Raw genomic sequence first — 19,229 nt, forward strand, 5'->3', positions numbered from 1 at the left:
AAAGACCTAATGTAAGGACACTATAAAACTCCTGAAGGAAAACACAGGCAGAATGTTCTTTGACATAAATCTGAGCAATATCTTTTTTTGACCCACCTCCTTGAGTAATGAAAATAAAAACAAAAATAAACAAATGGGACCTAATCAAAGCTTTGCACAGCAAAGGAAACCATAAACACAATGAAAAGACAGCCCTCAGAAAGGGAGAAGCTATTTGCAAATGAAGCAATTGACAAAGGATTAAGCTCTAAAATACACAAGCATGCCTGAGAAACCTGTATGCGAGTCAACAAGCAATAGTTAGAACCTTGTATGGAACAACTCACTGGTTCAGGATTGAGAAAGGAACACAAGGCTGTTTATTGTCACCCTGCTTATTTAGCTTATATGCAGAGCACATCAGGCAAAATGCCAGGCTGGATGAGTTACAAGCTGGAATCAAGATTGCCAGGAGAAGGATCAACAGCCTCAGATATGTGGATGATACCTCTCTAATGGCAGAAAGCGAAGAGGAACTAACAGCCTCTTGATTAGGGTGAAGGAAGAGAGTGAAAAAGATGGCTTAAAACTCAATATTAAAAAAACTAAGACCATGTCATCCAGTCCCATCACTTCATGGCAAATAAATGGGAAAAAGATGGAAGCAGTGACAGATTTCCTCTTCTTGTGCTCTAAAATCACTGTGGATTGTGACTGCAACCATGAAATTAGAAGACAACAGCTTCTTGGCAGGAAAGCTATGACAAACCTAGACAGTGGATTAAAAAGCAAAGACAAAGGTCCATATAGCCAAGGCTATGGTCTTTCCAGCAGTCATGTATGGATGTGAGAGCTGGACCTTAGAGAAGGCAGAGTGCCAAAGAATTGATGTTTTCAAACTGTAGGGCTGGAAAAGACTCTTTAGAGTCCCTTGGACAGCAAGGGGATCAAACCAGTCAATCCTAAAGGAAATCAGTCCTGAATATTCATTGGAAGGACTGATGCTGAATCTGAAGTTCCAATACTTTGGCCACATAATGTAAGGAGCTGACTCATTGGAAAGGCCTTGATGCTGAGAAAGATTAAAGGCAGGAGAAGAGGGCAACAGAGGATGAGATGGTTGGATGGCATCACCGATTCAATGGACATGAACTTGGGCAGACTCCAGGAGATTGTGACAGTCAGGGAAGCCTGGCATGCAGCAGTCCATGGGGTCTCAAAGAGTCGGATACGACTTGGCGACTGAACAACCACCACCACCAATTACTAGTAAGGAGGTTGAATTGGTGATAAAAAAATCTCCTAACAAAGAAAAGCGCAGGCTTCACTGATAAATTTTACCAAACTCTGAAAGAGGAATTAACATCAATCCTTCTCACACTCTTCCAAAAACATCCAAGAGGAGGGAGTGCTCCTACACCTATTTCACAAGGTCAGCCCTGGTACCTCATACCAAAACCAAAAAGGACAGCACTGGAAAATAAAACTCCAGGCCAATATTCCTGATATAGATGCAAAATCCTCAACAAAATACTAGCAAACCAAATTCAGCAGCACACTGAAAGAATCATTAATCATGATCAAATGGGATTTGTCCCTGAAATGCAAAGATATGCAATATGCAATATACAAAAAAATCAACATGACACATCATATGAGTAAAATAAAATAATCATATAATCATCTCAACAGACGCAAAAAAAGCATTTGACAGAATTCAGTATTCATTCATGATTTAAAAACTTAACAAATTAGGCATATATTAGGAAAATATCTTAACATAATAAAGCCCATAAATGACATACCAAGGCCACAGCTAACATCTTAATGGTGAAAGGTTGAAAGTTTTTCCTTTAAGATGAGAAACAAGACAAGTGTGTCCACCCTCATCACTTCTATCACGGTACTAGAAGTTCCAGCTGGAGCAATTACATCCCCCCCCCCCCAAAAAAAGAAGAAAAGGTATCGGAATTGAAAAGGAAGAGGTTAAAATTATCTCTATTTGTAGATGCCATAATTTTATATATCAAAAAGTCTAAAAACTCAACCAAAAAAACAGATCTAATCAATGAATTCACTAAAATTGCAGATAAAATTAACATACAAAAACCAACAGTGTTTTTATATACTAACAAAAAATTTTCTGAAATTATTACAAAAATATCAAAAAAAAAAAAAAAACTACTTAGGAATAAATTTAAGAAGGTGAAAGATCTCTACTTTGAGAATGCAAGGCATTCATGAAAGAAACTGAAGATGACACCCAACAAATGAAAAGTTATCCTCTAGTCATTAACTGGAAGAATTAATGTTGTTAAAGCATCAGTAATATCAAAATCTTTCTGTAAATTCATATGATCTCTATCAAGATTCAAATGGCATTTTTTATGAAAGTAGGAAAAACACTTTCCTACTTTTATGAAAGTAGGAAAAACACTTTCCTACTTTTATGAAAGTAGGAAAAACACATGACTGAATGTTGCTCAGTCATGTCTTGGAATTCCCCAGGCAAGGATACTTGAGTGGGTAGCCATTCCCTTCTCCGGAGGATCTTCCCAACGCATGGATCAAATTCCGGTCTCCCACATTGCTGGTGGATTCTTTATCAGCTGAGCTACAAGGGAGGCCTCATAAAACCACAAAAGACCTTGAATAACCAAAGAAATCCTGAAAGAGCAAAGCCAGAGGCATCACACGTCCTGATTTTAAGCTATACTATAAAACTACAGTCATCAAGCCCATAAATAAGCCAATGCACCTATGGGCACCTTATTTTTAACAAAGGCGGCAAGAATATACAATGGGGCAAAGACAGCCTCTTCAATAAGTATGCTGGGAAAACCAGACAGCCACCTGTAAACGAATGAAATTAGAACACTTCCTAACACCATACACAAAGATAAACTCAAAATGGATTAAAGACCTAAATGTAAGACCAGAAACTTTAAAACTCTTAGAGGAAAACACAGGCAGAACACTAGATGACATAAATCAAAGCAAGATCCTCTGTGACCCATCTCCTAGTAAAGTTGCTCAGTCATGTCCATCTCTGTCCATGGGATTTCCAGGCAATAGTACTGCAGTGGATTGCCATTTCCTTCTCCAGAGGATCTTTCCGACCCAGGGATCGAACCCAGGTCTCCCACATTGTAGACAGACGCTTTACCCTCTGAGCCACCAGGGAAGTCCTTATATCTCCTAGAGAAACGGAAATAAAAACAAAAGTAAACAAGTGGGACCTGATTAAACTTGAAAGCTTTTGCACAGCAAAGGAAACTATAAGCAAGATGAAAAGACAACCCTCAGAATGGGAGAAAATAATAGCAAATGAAACAAATGACAAAGGATTAATTTCCAAAATATACTAGCAGATTATATAACTCAATATCAGAAAAACAAACAATCCAGTCAAAAAGTGGGAAAAAGACCTACACAGACAATTCTCCAAAGAAGACATTCAGATGGCTAACAAACACATCAAAAGATGCTCAACATCGCTCATTATTAGAGAAATGCAAATCAAAACTACAATGAGATACCACCTCACACCAGCCAGAATGGCCATCATCAAAATGTCTACGAACAGTAAATGCTGGAGAGGGTGTGAAGCAAAGGGAACATCTTCCACTGTTGATGGGAATGTAAATTGATACAGCCACTATGGAAGATGGTTTGGAGATTCCTTAAAAAACTAGGGATATTTCGATATTTGGCAAAACTAATACAATTTTGTAAAGTTTAAAAAAAAAAACAAAAAACTAGGGATAAAACCACCATATGACCCAGCAATCCCACTCCTAGGCATATACCCTGATGAAACCAAAATTGAAAAAGACACATACACCCCAATGTTCATTGCAGCAAACTATTTACAATAACTAGAACATGGGAGCAACCTAGATGTCCATTGACAGATGAATGGATAAAGAAGATGTGGTACATATATACAATGGAATATTACTCAGCCATTAAAGGGAACACATTTGAGTCAGTTCTAATGAGGTGGATGAACCTAGAGCCCATTTTACAGAGTAAAGTCAGAAAGAGAAAGATAAATATCATATACTAATGCATATATATAGACATAGAGAGATGGTACCAAAGAATTTATTTGCAGGGCAGCAATGGAGAAACAGACATAGAGAACAGACTTAAGGACATGGGGAGAGGGGAGGAGAGGGTGAGATGAATGGAGAGAATAACATGGACACTTACTTTACCATACATAAAAGAGATAGCCAATGGGAATTTGCTATATGTCCCAGAGAACTCAAGCAGGGCCTCTGTATCAACCTAGAGGGGTGGGATGGGAAGGAAGATGGGAGAGAGGTTCAAGAGGGAGTGGATATATGTATACCTATGGCTGATTCATGTTGAGGTTTGACAGAAAACAGTAAAATTCTGTAAAGTAATTATCTTTCAATTAAAAAATAAATTTTAGAAAAAAATCAACTAGAAACTGATGAAAAATGGCAAAAACAAAAACAAAAAACTACATTCATCAAAACAGTAGACCAATGAAACACCTTTGAGAGCTAAAATATAAACCAAGTAGAGAGGGTTTACAAGGGAGGGAAGAATACTCAATGGAGAAAATACATTCTCTTCAATAAATAGGTCCTGGGATAAGTGGATATTCACACACAAAAAAGTGAAACTGGATCCCTATCTTACACCACCTACACAACTTAAAATGGATTAAACACTTAAATGTCAACCTAAAACCATGAAACTCCTGAAAGAAAACATAGGAATAAAGCTCCCTGATTTGGGCCTTGGTAATGATTTTTTGCATATGGCACCTAAAGCACAAAGAACAAAATCAAATACAAACAAAATTGGACTACATCAAATTAAAAAGCTTCTTGTGAAACAAAAGAAACAATCAACAAAATGGAAAGACAACCTACAGAATGAGAAAAAACATATCTGCAAATCATATATATGATAAGGGATCTAATACATACATATATATATATATATTTTAAAAACCTCATATAACTCAATAGCAAAATAATAATAATAACCCAACTTAAAAACATGCAAAGGACGTAATAGACATTTTTCTAAAGAATACATACAAATGGCCAACAGGTACATGACAAGATGTTCAACATTACTAGTCATTCAGTTCAGTTCAGTCGCTCAGTCGTGTCCGACTCTTTGCGACCCCATGAATCGCAGCACGCCAGGCCTCCCTGTCCATCACCAATTCCCAGAGTTCACCCAGACTCAACATCCATCGAGTCAGTGATGCCATCCAGCCATCTCATCCTCTGTCATCCCCTTCTCCTCCTGCCCCCAATACCTCCCAGCATCAGAGTCTTTTCCAATGAGTCAACTCTTCGCATGATGTGGCCAAAGTACTGGAGTTTCAGCTTTAGCATCATTCCTTCCAAAGAAATCCCAGGGCTGATCTCCTTCAGAATGGACTGGTTGGATCTCCTTGCAGTCCAAGGGACTCTCAAGAGTCTTCTCCAACACCACAGCTGCTAAGTCACTTCAGTTGTGTTCGACTCTGTGCGACCCCATAGCCAGCAACCCACTAGGCTCCCCCATCCCTGGGATTCTCCAGGCAAGAATACTGGAGTGGGTTGCCATTGCCTTCTCCAATGCATGAAAGTGAAAAGTGAAAGTGAAGTCGCTCAGTCGTGCCCAACTCTTAGCGACCCCATGGACTGCAGCCTACCAGGCTCCTCCATCCACGGGATTTTGCAGGCAAGAGTACTGGAGTGGGGTGCCATTGCCTTCTCCTCAGGGGAATGCATATTAAAATCACATAAGATATCACCACACCTTTTAGAATGGCCATCATCAAAAAGACAAAGATAATAAATACTGACATGAATGTGGAGAAAAGGGAACCCCTGTGTACCACCGGTGGGAATATAAGCTGGCATTGCCACTATGGAAAATAATACAAAGGATTCTCAAAAATGTTTAAGTATAATTACCATATGAGTCAGCAATTCCATCCCTGGGTATGTATCCAAAGGAAACAAAAACACTAACTTGAAAATATCTGTACCCCAATGTTCATAGTAATATTGTATTTACAAAAGCCAACACATGACAACTACCTAATTATCCACCAATGAATGAATGAATGAAGTAGTTGTATAAATACACAATGGAATATTCAAAAGTGAGAAAATTCTACCATTTGGGACAGTGCAGACAGACCTTGAAAGCATTATGCTAAGTATACTAAGTCAGAGAAAGAATACAAATAGTGTATTAATTCACCTATATAGAATCTCAGAAAAATAAAAAACAAAGCAAACTCAAAGAGGTCAGACTTAGTGTTACCAGAGGCTGAGGGCTGAGGGAGAAGAGCTGGAGGAAGGTGGTCAAAGGCACAAATTTCCAATTAGAAGATAAAGAAGCACTAGGAGTTTCATCTACAACATGCTGACTGTAGTTAACACTGTTAAATGATATATAGAAATTTAAGAGTGTGGCTCAGTCTTAACTTAAAGAATCTGCCTGCCAGTACAGGGAATGAGGGTTCAGTCCCTGGGTTAGAAAAATGCCCTGGAGAAGGAAATGGCAACCCACTGCAGTATTCTTGCCTACCTAGCAAATTCCAGGGACAGAGGTGTCTGGCGGGCTACTACTGCACTTGGGGTAACAAAAGAGTCGGACATGTCTTAGCAACTAAACAAACAACATGATATACAGAAGTTTGTTAAGAGAGTTATCTTAACAGGTTCTCATCGTAGGAAATTTTCTTTATTCTTTTTTTATCTATATGAGATGACAGATATTAGCCGAAATCAGACCATGATGCTATGAGCCTCAAACTTGTACAGTGGTGTGTGTCAACCAACTCTTAATAAAACTGGGTGGGGGAGAACAAAACTGAGATGTCCCTGAGTCAGAAGAAATTCCATCTGTGGACTGCAGTTAGCTCCTGCTTGAGAGTGGCCAGCCTGCTGGTCTGCCCTGCAGATATGACTTCCCAGCCCTCACAATCATGGAAACCAGTTCCTTGATCTCTCTTCCCCACTGGTGCAGGCAGAGACAAATGACTGCACTAGAATCAGTAAGCATGGCTGCTGTAATAGAAACCAAGTCCAGAATATTAATCAAAATGTTTTGATAATTAGGAATCACTGGCAGTGGCTTAAAATATTTGGGTGGAATACTGTTGCCAAACATATTTTTCTTTGAACAACAAACAAAATCCTATCAAGCTACAGGTCTGATCTATGTGCCCCTAACTTGAATCTCTATCATTATAATGATAGAGACTGGTTTTATCTAGACTGGCTTATCTAAGACCTTTGAATCAGGAGATAAGGTATCCCTTTGACACTGTCACAAGTATGTAGTGCAAAGCTTCTTTACAGCCTCCACAAAGGTGCTGCATCTCCTTACTAGTTACAGTCAACCAGGAAAGCACCTTGGCTCTGGGAGTCTGGATGCCAGGATAAGACATGACAGGCTGAGGGCAGGGGGTCAGGAGATAAACCAAACTTCAGCCTAAGTGCATATCAGAATAGGCCGAGTGAGTCTGCAAATACACTCTAAGGTCATTTTCCTTATGAATGCATTATTGGTACATACATACGCTGCAACTAACACAGTTCTACCACTGGCTCCCTGACCAAGGGAGTGAAGCCTGCTAAAATGAAAAGGGGATATTTGAAACCCCTAAAGTAATCCTTACCCATAAAACACAATACTGAACCTTTGGAAAAATGTCAAAAGTGAGTACCAACATCAAGTCTTGAGAAGATATAAGAGTGCTAGTCTGGGTTACGTTGTGTCCCCCTCCATCCTCATCCTCAGTACCTCAGAATGTAACCTTATTTGGCAATAGGGTTGTTGCAGATATAATTAGTTAAATTAAGATAAAATCAGGCTGGTGTGGTTTCTTAATCCAGTATGACTGGTGTCTTTGTATTAGAAGAGGAGAGACACACAGAAGAGAATGCTATGTTAAGACACAGATACTCACAGAGGGATGATCCCGTGTGACGATGGAGGCAGAAACTGACGTGATGAGCTACAAGCTAAGGAATGCCAAGGCCTGATGGGCAGGGCCAGAAGCCAGGTAGAGGCAAAAAACGATTTTTCTCTGCAGATTTCTGAGGAAGCATGGCCCTACAACAACTTGATTTTGAATGTCTAGACTCCAAGACTGTGAGACAATATATTTTTTGTTGTTTTTAGACACCCAGCTTATGATACTTTGTAACAGCAGCCATAGGAAAGTACTAGAGACCTGATCCCTTTCCTATCTTCATTTAACTTCCATTTCATCAGTGAAAAAGTTAGATGGGTCTTGAAGAATTCAATGTCTTAGCAGATCAGGTAGTAACCTCAATTATAGCTGACTAATCAGATGGGCCTTGCCTGAAGAAAATCAACAAAATCTCTAGTACATAGTACAAAGTTACTGAGAAGGCAGATGGTTATTTTTTTTTAATGATATTATACATGTTTTAATGCCATTCTCCCAAATCATCCCCCCCTCCCTCTTCCACAGAGTCCAAAAGACTGTTCTATACATCTGTGTCTCTTTTGCTGTCTTGCATACAGGGTTATCATTACCATCTTTCTAAATTCCATATATATATGTGTTAGTATACTGTATTGGTGTTTTTCTTTCTGGCTTACTTCACTCTGTATAATAGGCTCCAGTTTCATCCACCTCATTAGAACTGATTCAAATGTATTCTTTTTAATGGCTGAGTAATACTCCATTGTGTAAATGTACCACAGCTTTCTTATCCATTCATCCGCTGATGGACATCTAGGTTGCTTCCATGTCCTGGCTATTATAAACAGTGCTGCGATGAACACTGGGGTACACGTGTCTCTTTCAATTCTGGTTTCCTCGGTGTGTATGCCCAGCAGTGGGATTGCTGTGTTGTATGGCAGTTCTATTTCCAGTTTTTTAAGGAATCTCCACACTGTTCTCCATAGTGGCTGTCCTAGTTTATTTTAAGCCAAGTCTATCAGAATCCATTTTCTTTCACTTGGAAGAGCCAACAGTATTTTTTACAATCTTAATTAATCTCTATGTTAACGTTCTAATTCTCCATCATACCTAGGTCCACAGGGATTTCTGTCATCACATTTCCATCGAACATTGCCTGTCTGCTACATTAAAGACTTCATGTCTACTGGACTTGATGAGCATAATACACATAATATCTCAGGAAGAAAAATGCATGCAGATAATGCACAATAAACCCCAAGAACATTCAAGGACATGCCAGTTTAGGGAAATTTCTGGATGTCTATTTCCAGGCATGGTACAGCTGTAGAGGAATGACAATTGCTTCACTTTGTCCTACCAACTACAGCGAAAAGGTTAAATATTCAGTGGGCCTCTTTGATTTTGGATGCAACATAATCATATCAGGATGTGCTGCTCTATCTACCAACGGAGAAGGCAATGGCACCCCACTCTAGTACTCTTGCCTGCAAAATCCCATGGAAGGAGGAGCCTGGTAGGCTGCAGTCCAAGGGGTAGCGAAGAGTCGGACACGACTGAGCGACTTCACTTTCACTTTTCACTTTCATGCATTGGAGAATGAAATGGCAACCCACTCCAGTGTTCTTGCCTGGAGAATCCCAGGGACGGGGGAGCCTGGTGGGCTGTTGTCTATGGGGTTGCACAGAGTCGGACATGACTGAAGCGACTTAGCAGCAGCAGCAGCAGCAGCAGCAGAGTAGGTGCCCCAGCTGTCCTAGATTGTGTTCCAAGAGCTCTATCACCTGAGTCTTCAGATGATCAAACAGTGCTTAAATATCCCATGGACCAGAGTGAGTGAAGTCTCTCAGTCGTGTCTGACTCTTTGCGACCCCATGGACTGTAACCTGCCAGGATCCTCTGTCTATGGGATTCTCCAGGCAAGAATACTGGAGTAGGTTGCCATTTCCTTCTCTGTGGGCCAGTGGAATGCTAAAGGGAGCCTGCCACAAACTCCATATGAGTGTTTCAGAGTTTCAAGCAATAAAACACTCTTTTCAACAACTCTCCTTTTGAGACATAGCTTTGGGCTGTTGCAGGTTCTAGTAGAGACTGGAGAAGTCTGTCACCAAAGAGCCAGGAACCTGAACTACCCACGTTACATTGAGCATCATCCATGGCCTAAGCCATCTGGGCATGTGCAGCAGCAGAGCGGCATCTAATGGCGCAAGAATTTTGCATGAGCAGGTGACTGATATGTATACACACTTAAACCCGATGCACTGATTTCTCTCCCTCGTCCCACATTTTTAGTCTCATGAGAAAGCTCCCTATGAAAAGTTGACTGAACAATAAAATGGCAACTGCTTTACTGACATTCTCTCCAAAGATATGGAAGATCTATCCCTTTAGTGTGAAGTGACAATCATTAATAGAAACCAAAGAAGGATGCAGAAGTCTAGGTAAGTGCCACAGATGTTCTAATACATAAGGTCAGCGTGACAGTTGTATCTGTCCTGAGGGTACAATAAAGGGAGCTTCCAATACGTGAAACAGAGCTGACTAGAGGGAGGGAGTGGGTGTATGGAAAAAACCTAGCAGGGAGATTTTTCAGAAGAGACTAGGCAAACAAGTATTTGAAATTTGAGTTAGATTGGATGTTACTATGTGTTATCTAGTAAAGAGAATATACACATAAGTATTTAAGCCTTCACAAAAGAATCGAGCTTTTAAACATTTAAATTAGAAATTCTTATGTGGAATTCTAACATTTAAAATACACAAAAGCAAAGACACTCTGATTGAATGGGAGACATGCTGGAAGCTGACTGCTTCCCTGTCTTGGTCTCCTTCCTACTGTTAAGCTGCCACTGGTTTAAAAGCCATCAGTGTTTAAGTTTTTACTGAGAACAAAATCATACCTGCGTTTTTAAAAAAACAGCATCAAATTAAAATGGAAGACAACCCAAGCTTTCCCCAAAAATGTATTTGAAAATTGTAAAAATGGTAGTTATAAATTATCCTCCTGTATATTTGACAATTTTTACACTTACAAGTCTCTTGTTTTTTCTGCAGTCTCAAAAAAGTCTCAGTGTGATTCTAGAAGTACAGAGTAATGTAAAGGCTTGAAATAAGGATAAAATATGTGTTTACCAAGTGTGTCTGGGCCCCATGGGGATTTAATAGTCTTATCCTACACCTACCTTGAAGGGGGAATTAACATTTCAGTAAAACCTATAGCAGTTTCTAAGGCTTTGTGAAATTAAATTCGTTTTGGGGGATTCAATACAAATTTTGTAGGAAAGAGGAGGAGAGGGCTGTATTTGCAAAAATTTTGCCACACAAAAATACTCAATATAACTCCCCCCTTAGACTTCTGAGTTCTGTCTCCAAAGTTCTAATGCATCTACAGTCATGTTATTTCCCTCCCATCCTTTCAGAACTCAATGTTTCCAGCTCTCTTGACTTTGGATTTCACCAACACTTCTATTCTCAGGTCTTGCTATTAATATAATCTTTCCCTTATTTCCTCCCCTAGATACAGAGCCTTACCATTTGCTCAGCAAAGCGTGCAGTCTTCCTACACTCCATTTTTCTGAGAAGTCAGTAAATAGCTGATTATTCTGTCATTATTTTCTATCATATTTTTAACTTACTTAGGTTCATGTAACTGGTGGAATAAATCTCCATCGACACCCAGTTATATATTTTTCCCACCTCCTTCATTAATTATATAGTTCCTACCTACCCCTACCTATGGCCTCTTCATGGCATTATTACAGCAAACTTCATAATACTATACAGGCAGAAAAAGCTAGATTAAGTCATAGTAACAAAGGAATCCAAAATCTTGGTGATAGGAAAAAAATCTAAATATATGTCTTGCCCTTTCTGCATACCTGCTGTGGCTTCCCACCACACTCCAGAACTTAGTCTGATGAAGCAAACACCATCTCAAACATTCCTGGTCACAGTAACAGGAGAAAAGAGAGCTCTGCTGGCGGGGAGGTAGGGGTGCTGGGGGTGGGGAGGTGGTTTGAAAGCAATAATTGAATGCACAGGTCCAGATGTGCTATATATCTTCTTATACCTTATTACCCATCCACAGAGAGGCCCAAAACACATTATTCTATATGTGGAGAAGGCGGGAAGCCAGAAATACTTGTAGTCATCATTAATGATTACCATGCTGTATTAATAACATCTCAACCCACCTCTCATTTTTCTCCCCCACAAATGCAGAGGTGTAATTTCTAAGGTTTTGACACAGTTTGTTTCTTGCCACTTATTTTATATCTTGAAGGATGTACTGCAAAAACAGCTCTTTCTACTCTACTGTCTCCTTTTTCTCTTCTGAATCTCCAGTTTCCTTTTTTCTAAGTATTGTCAACAAAATATTTTATACACGCTATAGAAGAGCTGGAGGATGAAGTGTGGAATTTTGCCAAATTCACTCTAAAATGTTGCCTGAAAGCTTTCTTGCATGAGAATTGTCAGAAAATAATCTGAAGATTCTCAGTCTCTTCAATTACCCCAAGGAAAGACAAAAGCGAGCCAAAGATTAGTAGTAGATATAAACCAAAATGAATTTTTGTCACTTATATCATTTAGTCTTAAAGTGAGGGCTGTGTGTGTATGTGCACGTGCTTGGTCATTCAGTCGTGTTTGGCTCTCTGCAGCCCCATAGACTGTAGCCCACAGGCTCCCATGTTCATGGAATTCTCCAGGCAAGAATACTGGAGTGGCTATTAATGCTTTGGCCCAGATTCATTTGTCAGAACATATAGTTTGAATTTCAAACCCTGAACAAATGAAACACAATAAAGGTGAAGAATACTGCAGTTACAAATAGAGAGGAAGAAAGAGCATTAAGAAAAGGGACTAAGTGAAAATGAAAATGGCTCAGTCACATCCGACTCTGTGACCCCATGGACATACAGTCCATGGAGTTCCCCAGGCTAGAATACTAGAGTGGGTAGCCTTTCCCTTCTCCAGGGGTCTTCCTAATCTAGGGATGAACCCAGGTCTCCTGCATTGCAGGAGGATTCTTTACCAGCTGAGTCACAAGACAAGTCCAAGGGTAGTGGCTAACGAGGGCATTATCAGTGGTGATGTTATCGGTGATTGAAAGTGGAGGACAGAGTTAGGAAGAAGGGACTGAACCAAATACACCTTCACAGAATTGTGTGTATGTTCTTATCTCCAAGGACAGTCTTCCTTAAAATTCTTAAGAAAATAAAAGTAACCTAGAGTGAAAAAAAAGAAAGAAAGAAAGAATACTAGAATGGGTAGCCATTTCCTACTAATGGGGACCTTCCCAAACCAGGGATCAAACCTGCGTCCCTTGCATCTCCTGAATTGGCAGGTGGGTTGTTTTTTTTTTTTTTTTAACCACTAACACCACCCAGGAAGCCCATAGTGAGAGGGCAGCAGTAATTCACCATTGGCTTATAATCAATTTGTAAAAATTTCTCCTTTCTATTTAGATTGGAGTTGATCAGTGGCTAACCTCAGATATCCAGATGACACTACTCTTATGACAGAAAGTGAAGAAGAACTAAAAAGTCTTTTGATGAAAGTGAAAGAGGAGAGTGAAAAGTTGGCTTAAAGCTCAGCATTCAGAAAACTAAGATCATGGCATCTGGTCCCATCACTTCATGGCAAATAGATGGGGAAACAGTGGAAACAGTGGCTGACTTTATTTTTCTGGGATCCCAAATCACTGCAGATGGTGATTGCAGCCATGAAATTAAAAGACGCTTACTCCTTGGAAGGAAAGTTATGATCAGCCTAGACAGCATAGTAAAAAGCAGAGACATTACTTTGTAAACAAAGGTCCATCTAGTCAAGGCTATGGTTTTTCCAGTGGTCATGTATGGATGTGAGAATTGGACTATAAAGAAAGCTGAGCACAGAAGAATTGATGCTTTTGAATTGTGGTGTTGGAGAAGACTCTTGAGAGTCCCTTGGACTGCAAGGAGATCCAACCAGTCCATCCTAAAGAAAATCAGTCCTGGGTGTTCATTGGAAAGACTGATGTTGAAGCTGAAACTCCAATACTTTGGCCACCTTTTGTGAAGAGCTGACTCATTTGGAAAGACCCTGATGCTGGAAAGATTGAGGGCAGAAGGAGAAGGGAACAACAGAGGATGCAATGGTTGGATGGCGTCACCGACTTAATGGATATGGCTTTGGGTGGAGTCCGGGAGTTGGTGATGGACAGGGAGGCCTGGCGTGCTGTGGTTCATGGGGTCACAAAGAGTTGGACACGACTGAGTGACTGAACTGAACTGATTGGTGGCTGGTATTATAAATGATTTTTTCATCACAACATCCAAGACTGATTTGCAGATAGTAGGCAGTTCCAAACTGTCAGTTACATTGTACAATAAGACACTAATTGCTTCTAGGAATGTTTAAATAGGCCAGTAGAAGCAAGGATTTTTTTTTTTTTTTCTGCAAAGACCCTTTCTTGATTAGAATTAATTTTAATACTCTATATAATCTACTTTCACAACAACTTTATAAGTATGCATTATTTTGCCAAATTTTAAAGTGGAAGAAAATGTTCTCCAAAAGATTAAATTACTTTCTCAGTTGTAAGTGATGATTTGGTCATCAGGAAACCTACAACAGGAATTCATGCTTTCATAAATCCAGGATTGTTTCCATTAAAAATCTGTTATAACTCTTGAAGCCAGATGTATCATTTAGGATTGGGTTTCGCTGCATTTATCCAGAATGGAACAAGACAGAAGTTCTTTTCTGTTGTCTCTATGGGGAGGTGGGCAGATTTGAGCCGCTGTGATGATCCTAGGGAATGATTCAGGACTCCCTCTGCTGTCTTTATTCCTCAACATGGCTGCCACCCTCAGCAACAGTTTATGCTCCAAGAGCACAATTGGTCTCCTGGGGTTTCCAGCCATCCCCTCCCTATTGAGGGTTAAATGGAGAATTACTAAAAATGAGCATTTCCCAACCAAGTCAACTCTTAAGCTGTGTACTTTGAAGTCCTCACGACACTTCCATCTCTGTGTCATTGGTCAGAACTTAGCATGTGACCAATCTCATTCTAAGGGTGGCTGGAAACCTGTGGAATTAATATTTAGTTCCGAGAGATATGAACTCAGTAAAACTCATGGACCTGATACCAAGGAGGAGGGGAAGAATGGACATGACATAGGACAGTGGCTGTCTCTGCAACAGTTTGGTACCTATTTTAATCTGAATATTCTCTCCATCTTCAGTTCAGTTGCTCAGTAGTGTCTAACTCTTTGCGATGCCATGAACCACAGCACACCAGCTTCCCTGTCCATCACCAACTCCTGGAGTTTACCCAAACTTATGTCCATTGACTCAGTGATGTCATCTAACCATTTCATCCTCTGTCATCCCCTTCTCCTGCCTTCAATCGTTCCCAACATCAGGGTCTTTTCAAATGAGTCAGCTCTTTGCATCAGGTGGCCAAAATAGGAGTTTCAGCTTCAACATCAGTCCTTCCAAAGAACACCCAGGACTGATTTCCTTTAGGATGGACTCGTTGGATCTCCTTGAAGTCCAAGAGACTCTCAAGAGTCTTCTCCAGCACCACAGTTCAAAAGCATCAATTCTTCTGTGCTCAGCTTTCTTCATAGTCCAACTCTCACATCCATACATGACCACTGGAAAAACTATAACCTTGACTAGACAGACCTTTGCTGAAAAAGTAACATCTTTGCTTTTTAACATGCTATCTAGGTTGGTCATAACTTTCCTTCCAAGGAGTAAGCATCTTTTGATTTCATGGCTGCAATCACCATCTGCAGTGATTTTGGAGCCCAGAAAAATAAATTCAGCCACTGTTTCCCCATCTATTTGCCATGAAGTGATGGGACCAGATGCCATGATCTGTTTTCTGAATGCTTAGCTTTAAGCCGACTTTTTCACTCTCTTCTTTCATTTTCATCAAGAGGCCCTTTAGTTCTTCTTCACTTTCTGCCATAAGGGTGGTGTCATCTGCATATCTGAGGTGACTGATACTTTTCCCAGCAATCTTGATTCCAGCTTGTGCTTCTTCAAGCCCAGCATTTCTCATGATGTACTCTGCATATAAGTTAAATAAGCAGAGTGACAACATACAGCCTTGACATGCTCCTTTTCCTATTTGGAACCAGTCTGTTGTTCCATCTCAAGTTCTAACTGTTGCTTCCTGATCTGCATACAGGTTTCTCAAGAGGTAGGTCAGGTGGTCTGGTAGTCCCATCTCTTTCAGAATTTTCCACAGTTTATTGTGATCCACACAGTCAAAGGCTTTGGCATAGTCAATAAAGCAGAAATAGATGTTTTTCTGGAACTCTATTGCTTTTTTGATCATCCAGCAGATGTTGGCAATTTGATCTCTGGTGCCTCTGCCTTTTCTAAAACCAGCTTGAACATCTGGAAGTTCACGGTTCACGTATTGCTGAGGCCTGGCTTGGAAAATTTTGAGCATTACTCTGCTAGTGTGTGAGATGAGTGCAATTGTGCGGTAGTTTGAACTTTGGCATTGCCTTTCTTTGGGATTAGAATGAAAACCGACCTTTTCCAGTCCTGAGGCCACTGCTGAGTTTTCCAAATTTGCTGGCATATTGACTGCAGTACTTTGACATCATCTTTTAGGATTTAAATAGCTCAACTGGAATTCCATCACCTCCACTAGCTTTTTTTGGAGTGATGCTTTCTAAGGCCCACTTGACTTCACATTCCAGGATGTCTGGCTCTAGGTCAGTGATCACACCATCGTGATTATCTGGGTCATGAAGATTTTTTTTTTGTACAGTTCTTCTGTGTATTCTTGCCACCTCTTCTTAATATTTTCTGCTTCTGTTAGGTCCATACCATTTCTGTCCTTTATTGAGCCCATCTTTGCATGAAATCTTCCCCTGGTATTTCTAATTTTCTTGAAGAGATCTCTAGTCTTTGCTATTCTACTGTTTTCCTCTATTTCTTTGCACTGATCACTGAGGAAGGCTTTCTTATCTCTCCTTGCTATTCTTTGGAACACTGCATTGAAATGAGTATATCTTTCCTTTTCTCCTTTGCTTTTCACTTCTCTTCACAGCCATTTTGCTTTTATTAATTTCTTTTTCTTGGGGATGGTCTTGATCCCATTCTCCTGCACAGTTTCACAAACCTCCATCCATAGTTCATCAGGCACTCTATCAGATCTAGTCCCTTAAATCTATTTCTCACTTCCACTGTATAATCATAAGGGATTTGATTTAGATCATACCTGAATGGTCTAGTGGTTTTCCCTACTTTCTTCAATTTAAGTCTGAATTTGGCAATAAGGAGTTCATGATCTGAACCACAGTCAGCTCCCAGTCTTATTTTTGCTGACTGTATCGAGCTTCTCCATCTTTGGCTGCAAAAAATATAATCATACTGATTTTGGTGTTGACCATCTGGTGATGTCCATGTGTAGAGTCTTCTCTTGTGTTGTTGGAAGAGGGTGTTTGCTATGACCAGTGCATTCTCTTGGCAAAACTCTTATTAGTCTTTGCCCTGCTTCATTCTGTATTCCAAGGCCAAATTTGCCTGTTACTTCAGGTGTTTCTTGACTTCCTGCTTTTGCATTCCAGTCCCCTATAATGGAAAGGGCATCTTTTTGGGTGTTCTAAAAGGTCTTGTAGGTCTTCATAGAACCGTTCAACTTCAGCTTCTTCAGCATTAGTGGTTGGGGCATAGACTTGGATTACCGTGATATTGAATGGTTTGCTTCGGAAACGAACAGAGATCACTCTGTTGTTTTTGAGATTGTATCCAAGTACTGCATTTTGGACTCTTTCGTTGACTATGGCTACTGCATTTCTTCTTAAGGATTCCTGCCCACAGTAGTAGATATAATGGTTATCTGAGTTAAATTCACCCATTCCAGTCCATCTTAGTTCGCTGATTTCTAGAATGTCGACGTTCCATTTCCAATTTACTTGATTCACGGACCTAACATTCCAGGTTCCTATGCAATATTGCTCTTTACAGCATTGGACCTTGCTTCTATCACCAGTCACATCCACAACTGGGTATTGTTTTTGCTTTGGCTCCATCCCTTCATTCTTTCTGGAGTTATTTCTCCACTGATCTCCAGTAGCATATTGGGCACCTACCGACTTCGGGAGTTCATCTTTCAGGGTCCTATCTTTTTGTCTTTTCATACTGTTCATGGGGTTCTCAAGGCAAGAATACTAAAGTGGTTTGCCATTCCCTTCTCAGTGGACCACATTCTGTCAGACCACATTCTGTCAGACCTCTCCAGCATAATCCGTCCACCCTGGGTGGCCCCACATGGCAAAGCTTAGTTTCATTGAGTTAGAGAAGGCTGTGGTCCATGTGATCTCCATCTTAAACCTCCAGTAAATAATGATTAATGCAGAAAATTACTATGAAATTATAGTTCTGCATTTTTATCATTTGTGAGGTATACTCTTTCACCACCACCTTTTCACATGATGTATCTTATTGTCAGTAGAACCAATACAATCAGTGAGGAGAAACTTATCAGTACTTGTCACCTGCCCTAACAGCCAGCTTCTGTTTGCCTAAGTTTACCATAGATGATGCATAGATGTCGCCTTTTGTTGTTGTGTTAGTTGCTCAGTCATGTCTGACTCTCCATGACGCCATGGACCGTAGCCTGCCAGGATCCTCTGTCCATACTGGAGTGGGTAGCCATTACCTTCTTCAGGGCATCTTCCCGACTCGGGGATCAAACCTGGGTCTCCTGCACTGCAGGCAGATTCTTTATCATCTGAGCCACCAGGGAAGCCCAGGTGTAATGGAGACTTACATTAATAAGAGCTCCAGAACCTGAGCCTCTTTTGACTGAAGGACAAAATTCCATTCCTTGCCACACTTGGATAAATTTAATAGTCATTTATTCTTTCATTTACTCCATAATTCAGAAGTATTTCTTGAGTATCTAAAAACAAGTATTGTCCTGGGCCCTGAGGATATGCCAGATACCATGTCTTTGCTTTCATGGGTATGGCAATCTTCTGGAGACAATGTGACACGGAAAACAAATTATATAAATATATATATATATATATACATACACACACACACACATACATACACACCAGAAGTGCTAAGCGCCAAGAAAAATAAAACAGGTATGTGATAAGGGGTGTGCTGTGGGAAGCAGGGTCATCTTGGAATTTACAATCAAAGAAAGTCTGGTAGGTGATACTTTTGTGGATAGTTAATTGAAAGCAGAGTGCTGACGTGCATGCCCAGAGGAAAGACACTCCAGGCAGCAAGGGATTTAGGATTAACCTTATCTCTCAGACACAATATTTGATCCAGT

At 40.2% G+C, this 19,229-nt stretch overlaps 1 protein-coding gene across 26 annotated transcripts in view; it reads right to left on the reverse strand.

Annotated features, from left to right (window-relative positions):
• LOC147380062 (uncharacterized) overlaps positions 1-19,229 on the reverse strand; it is an 85,021-nt gene that overhangs the window by 55,454 nt on the left and 10,338 nt on the right. For 2 of the 26 annotated variants that reach the window (XR_015134552.1, XM_086321033.1), the window contains one exon: positions 2,761-3,177. The exons of 21 other annotated variants lie outside the window; for them this stretch is intronic. Coding sequence is in view for 4 of the 5 variants with exons in the window: in XM_086321033.1 (XP_086177159.1) it covers positions 3,169-3,177 (9 nt within the window). In the remaining variant the exon portion in view is untranslated. Of the gene's footprint in view, positions 1-2,760; positions 3,178-4,194; positions 4,273-6,772; positions 7,038-18,692; positions 18,919-19,229 lie in introns of those variants that run through there. 3 more of the 26 variants (XM_086320988.1, XM_086320999.1, XM_086320977.1) reach the window with 3 other exon arrangements.

This window comes from Bos grunniens, chromosome 1, assembly GCF_055505025.1.
Source record: "Bos grunniens cultivar Pamir isolate PY7600 chromosome 1, Bosgru_T2T1.0, whole genome shotgun sequence".
In the NCBI taxonomy this organism is placed as follows: Eukaryota; Metazoa; Chordata; class Mammalia; order Artiodactyla; family Bovidae; genus Bos; species Bos grunniens.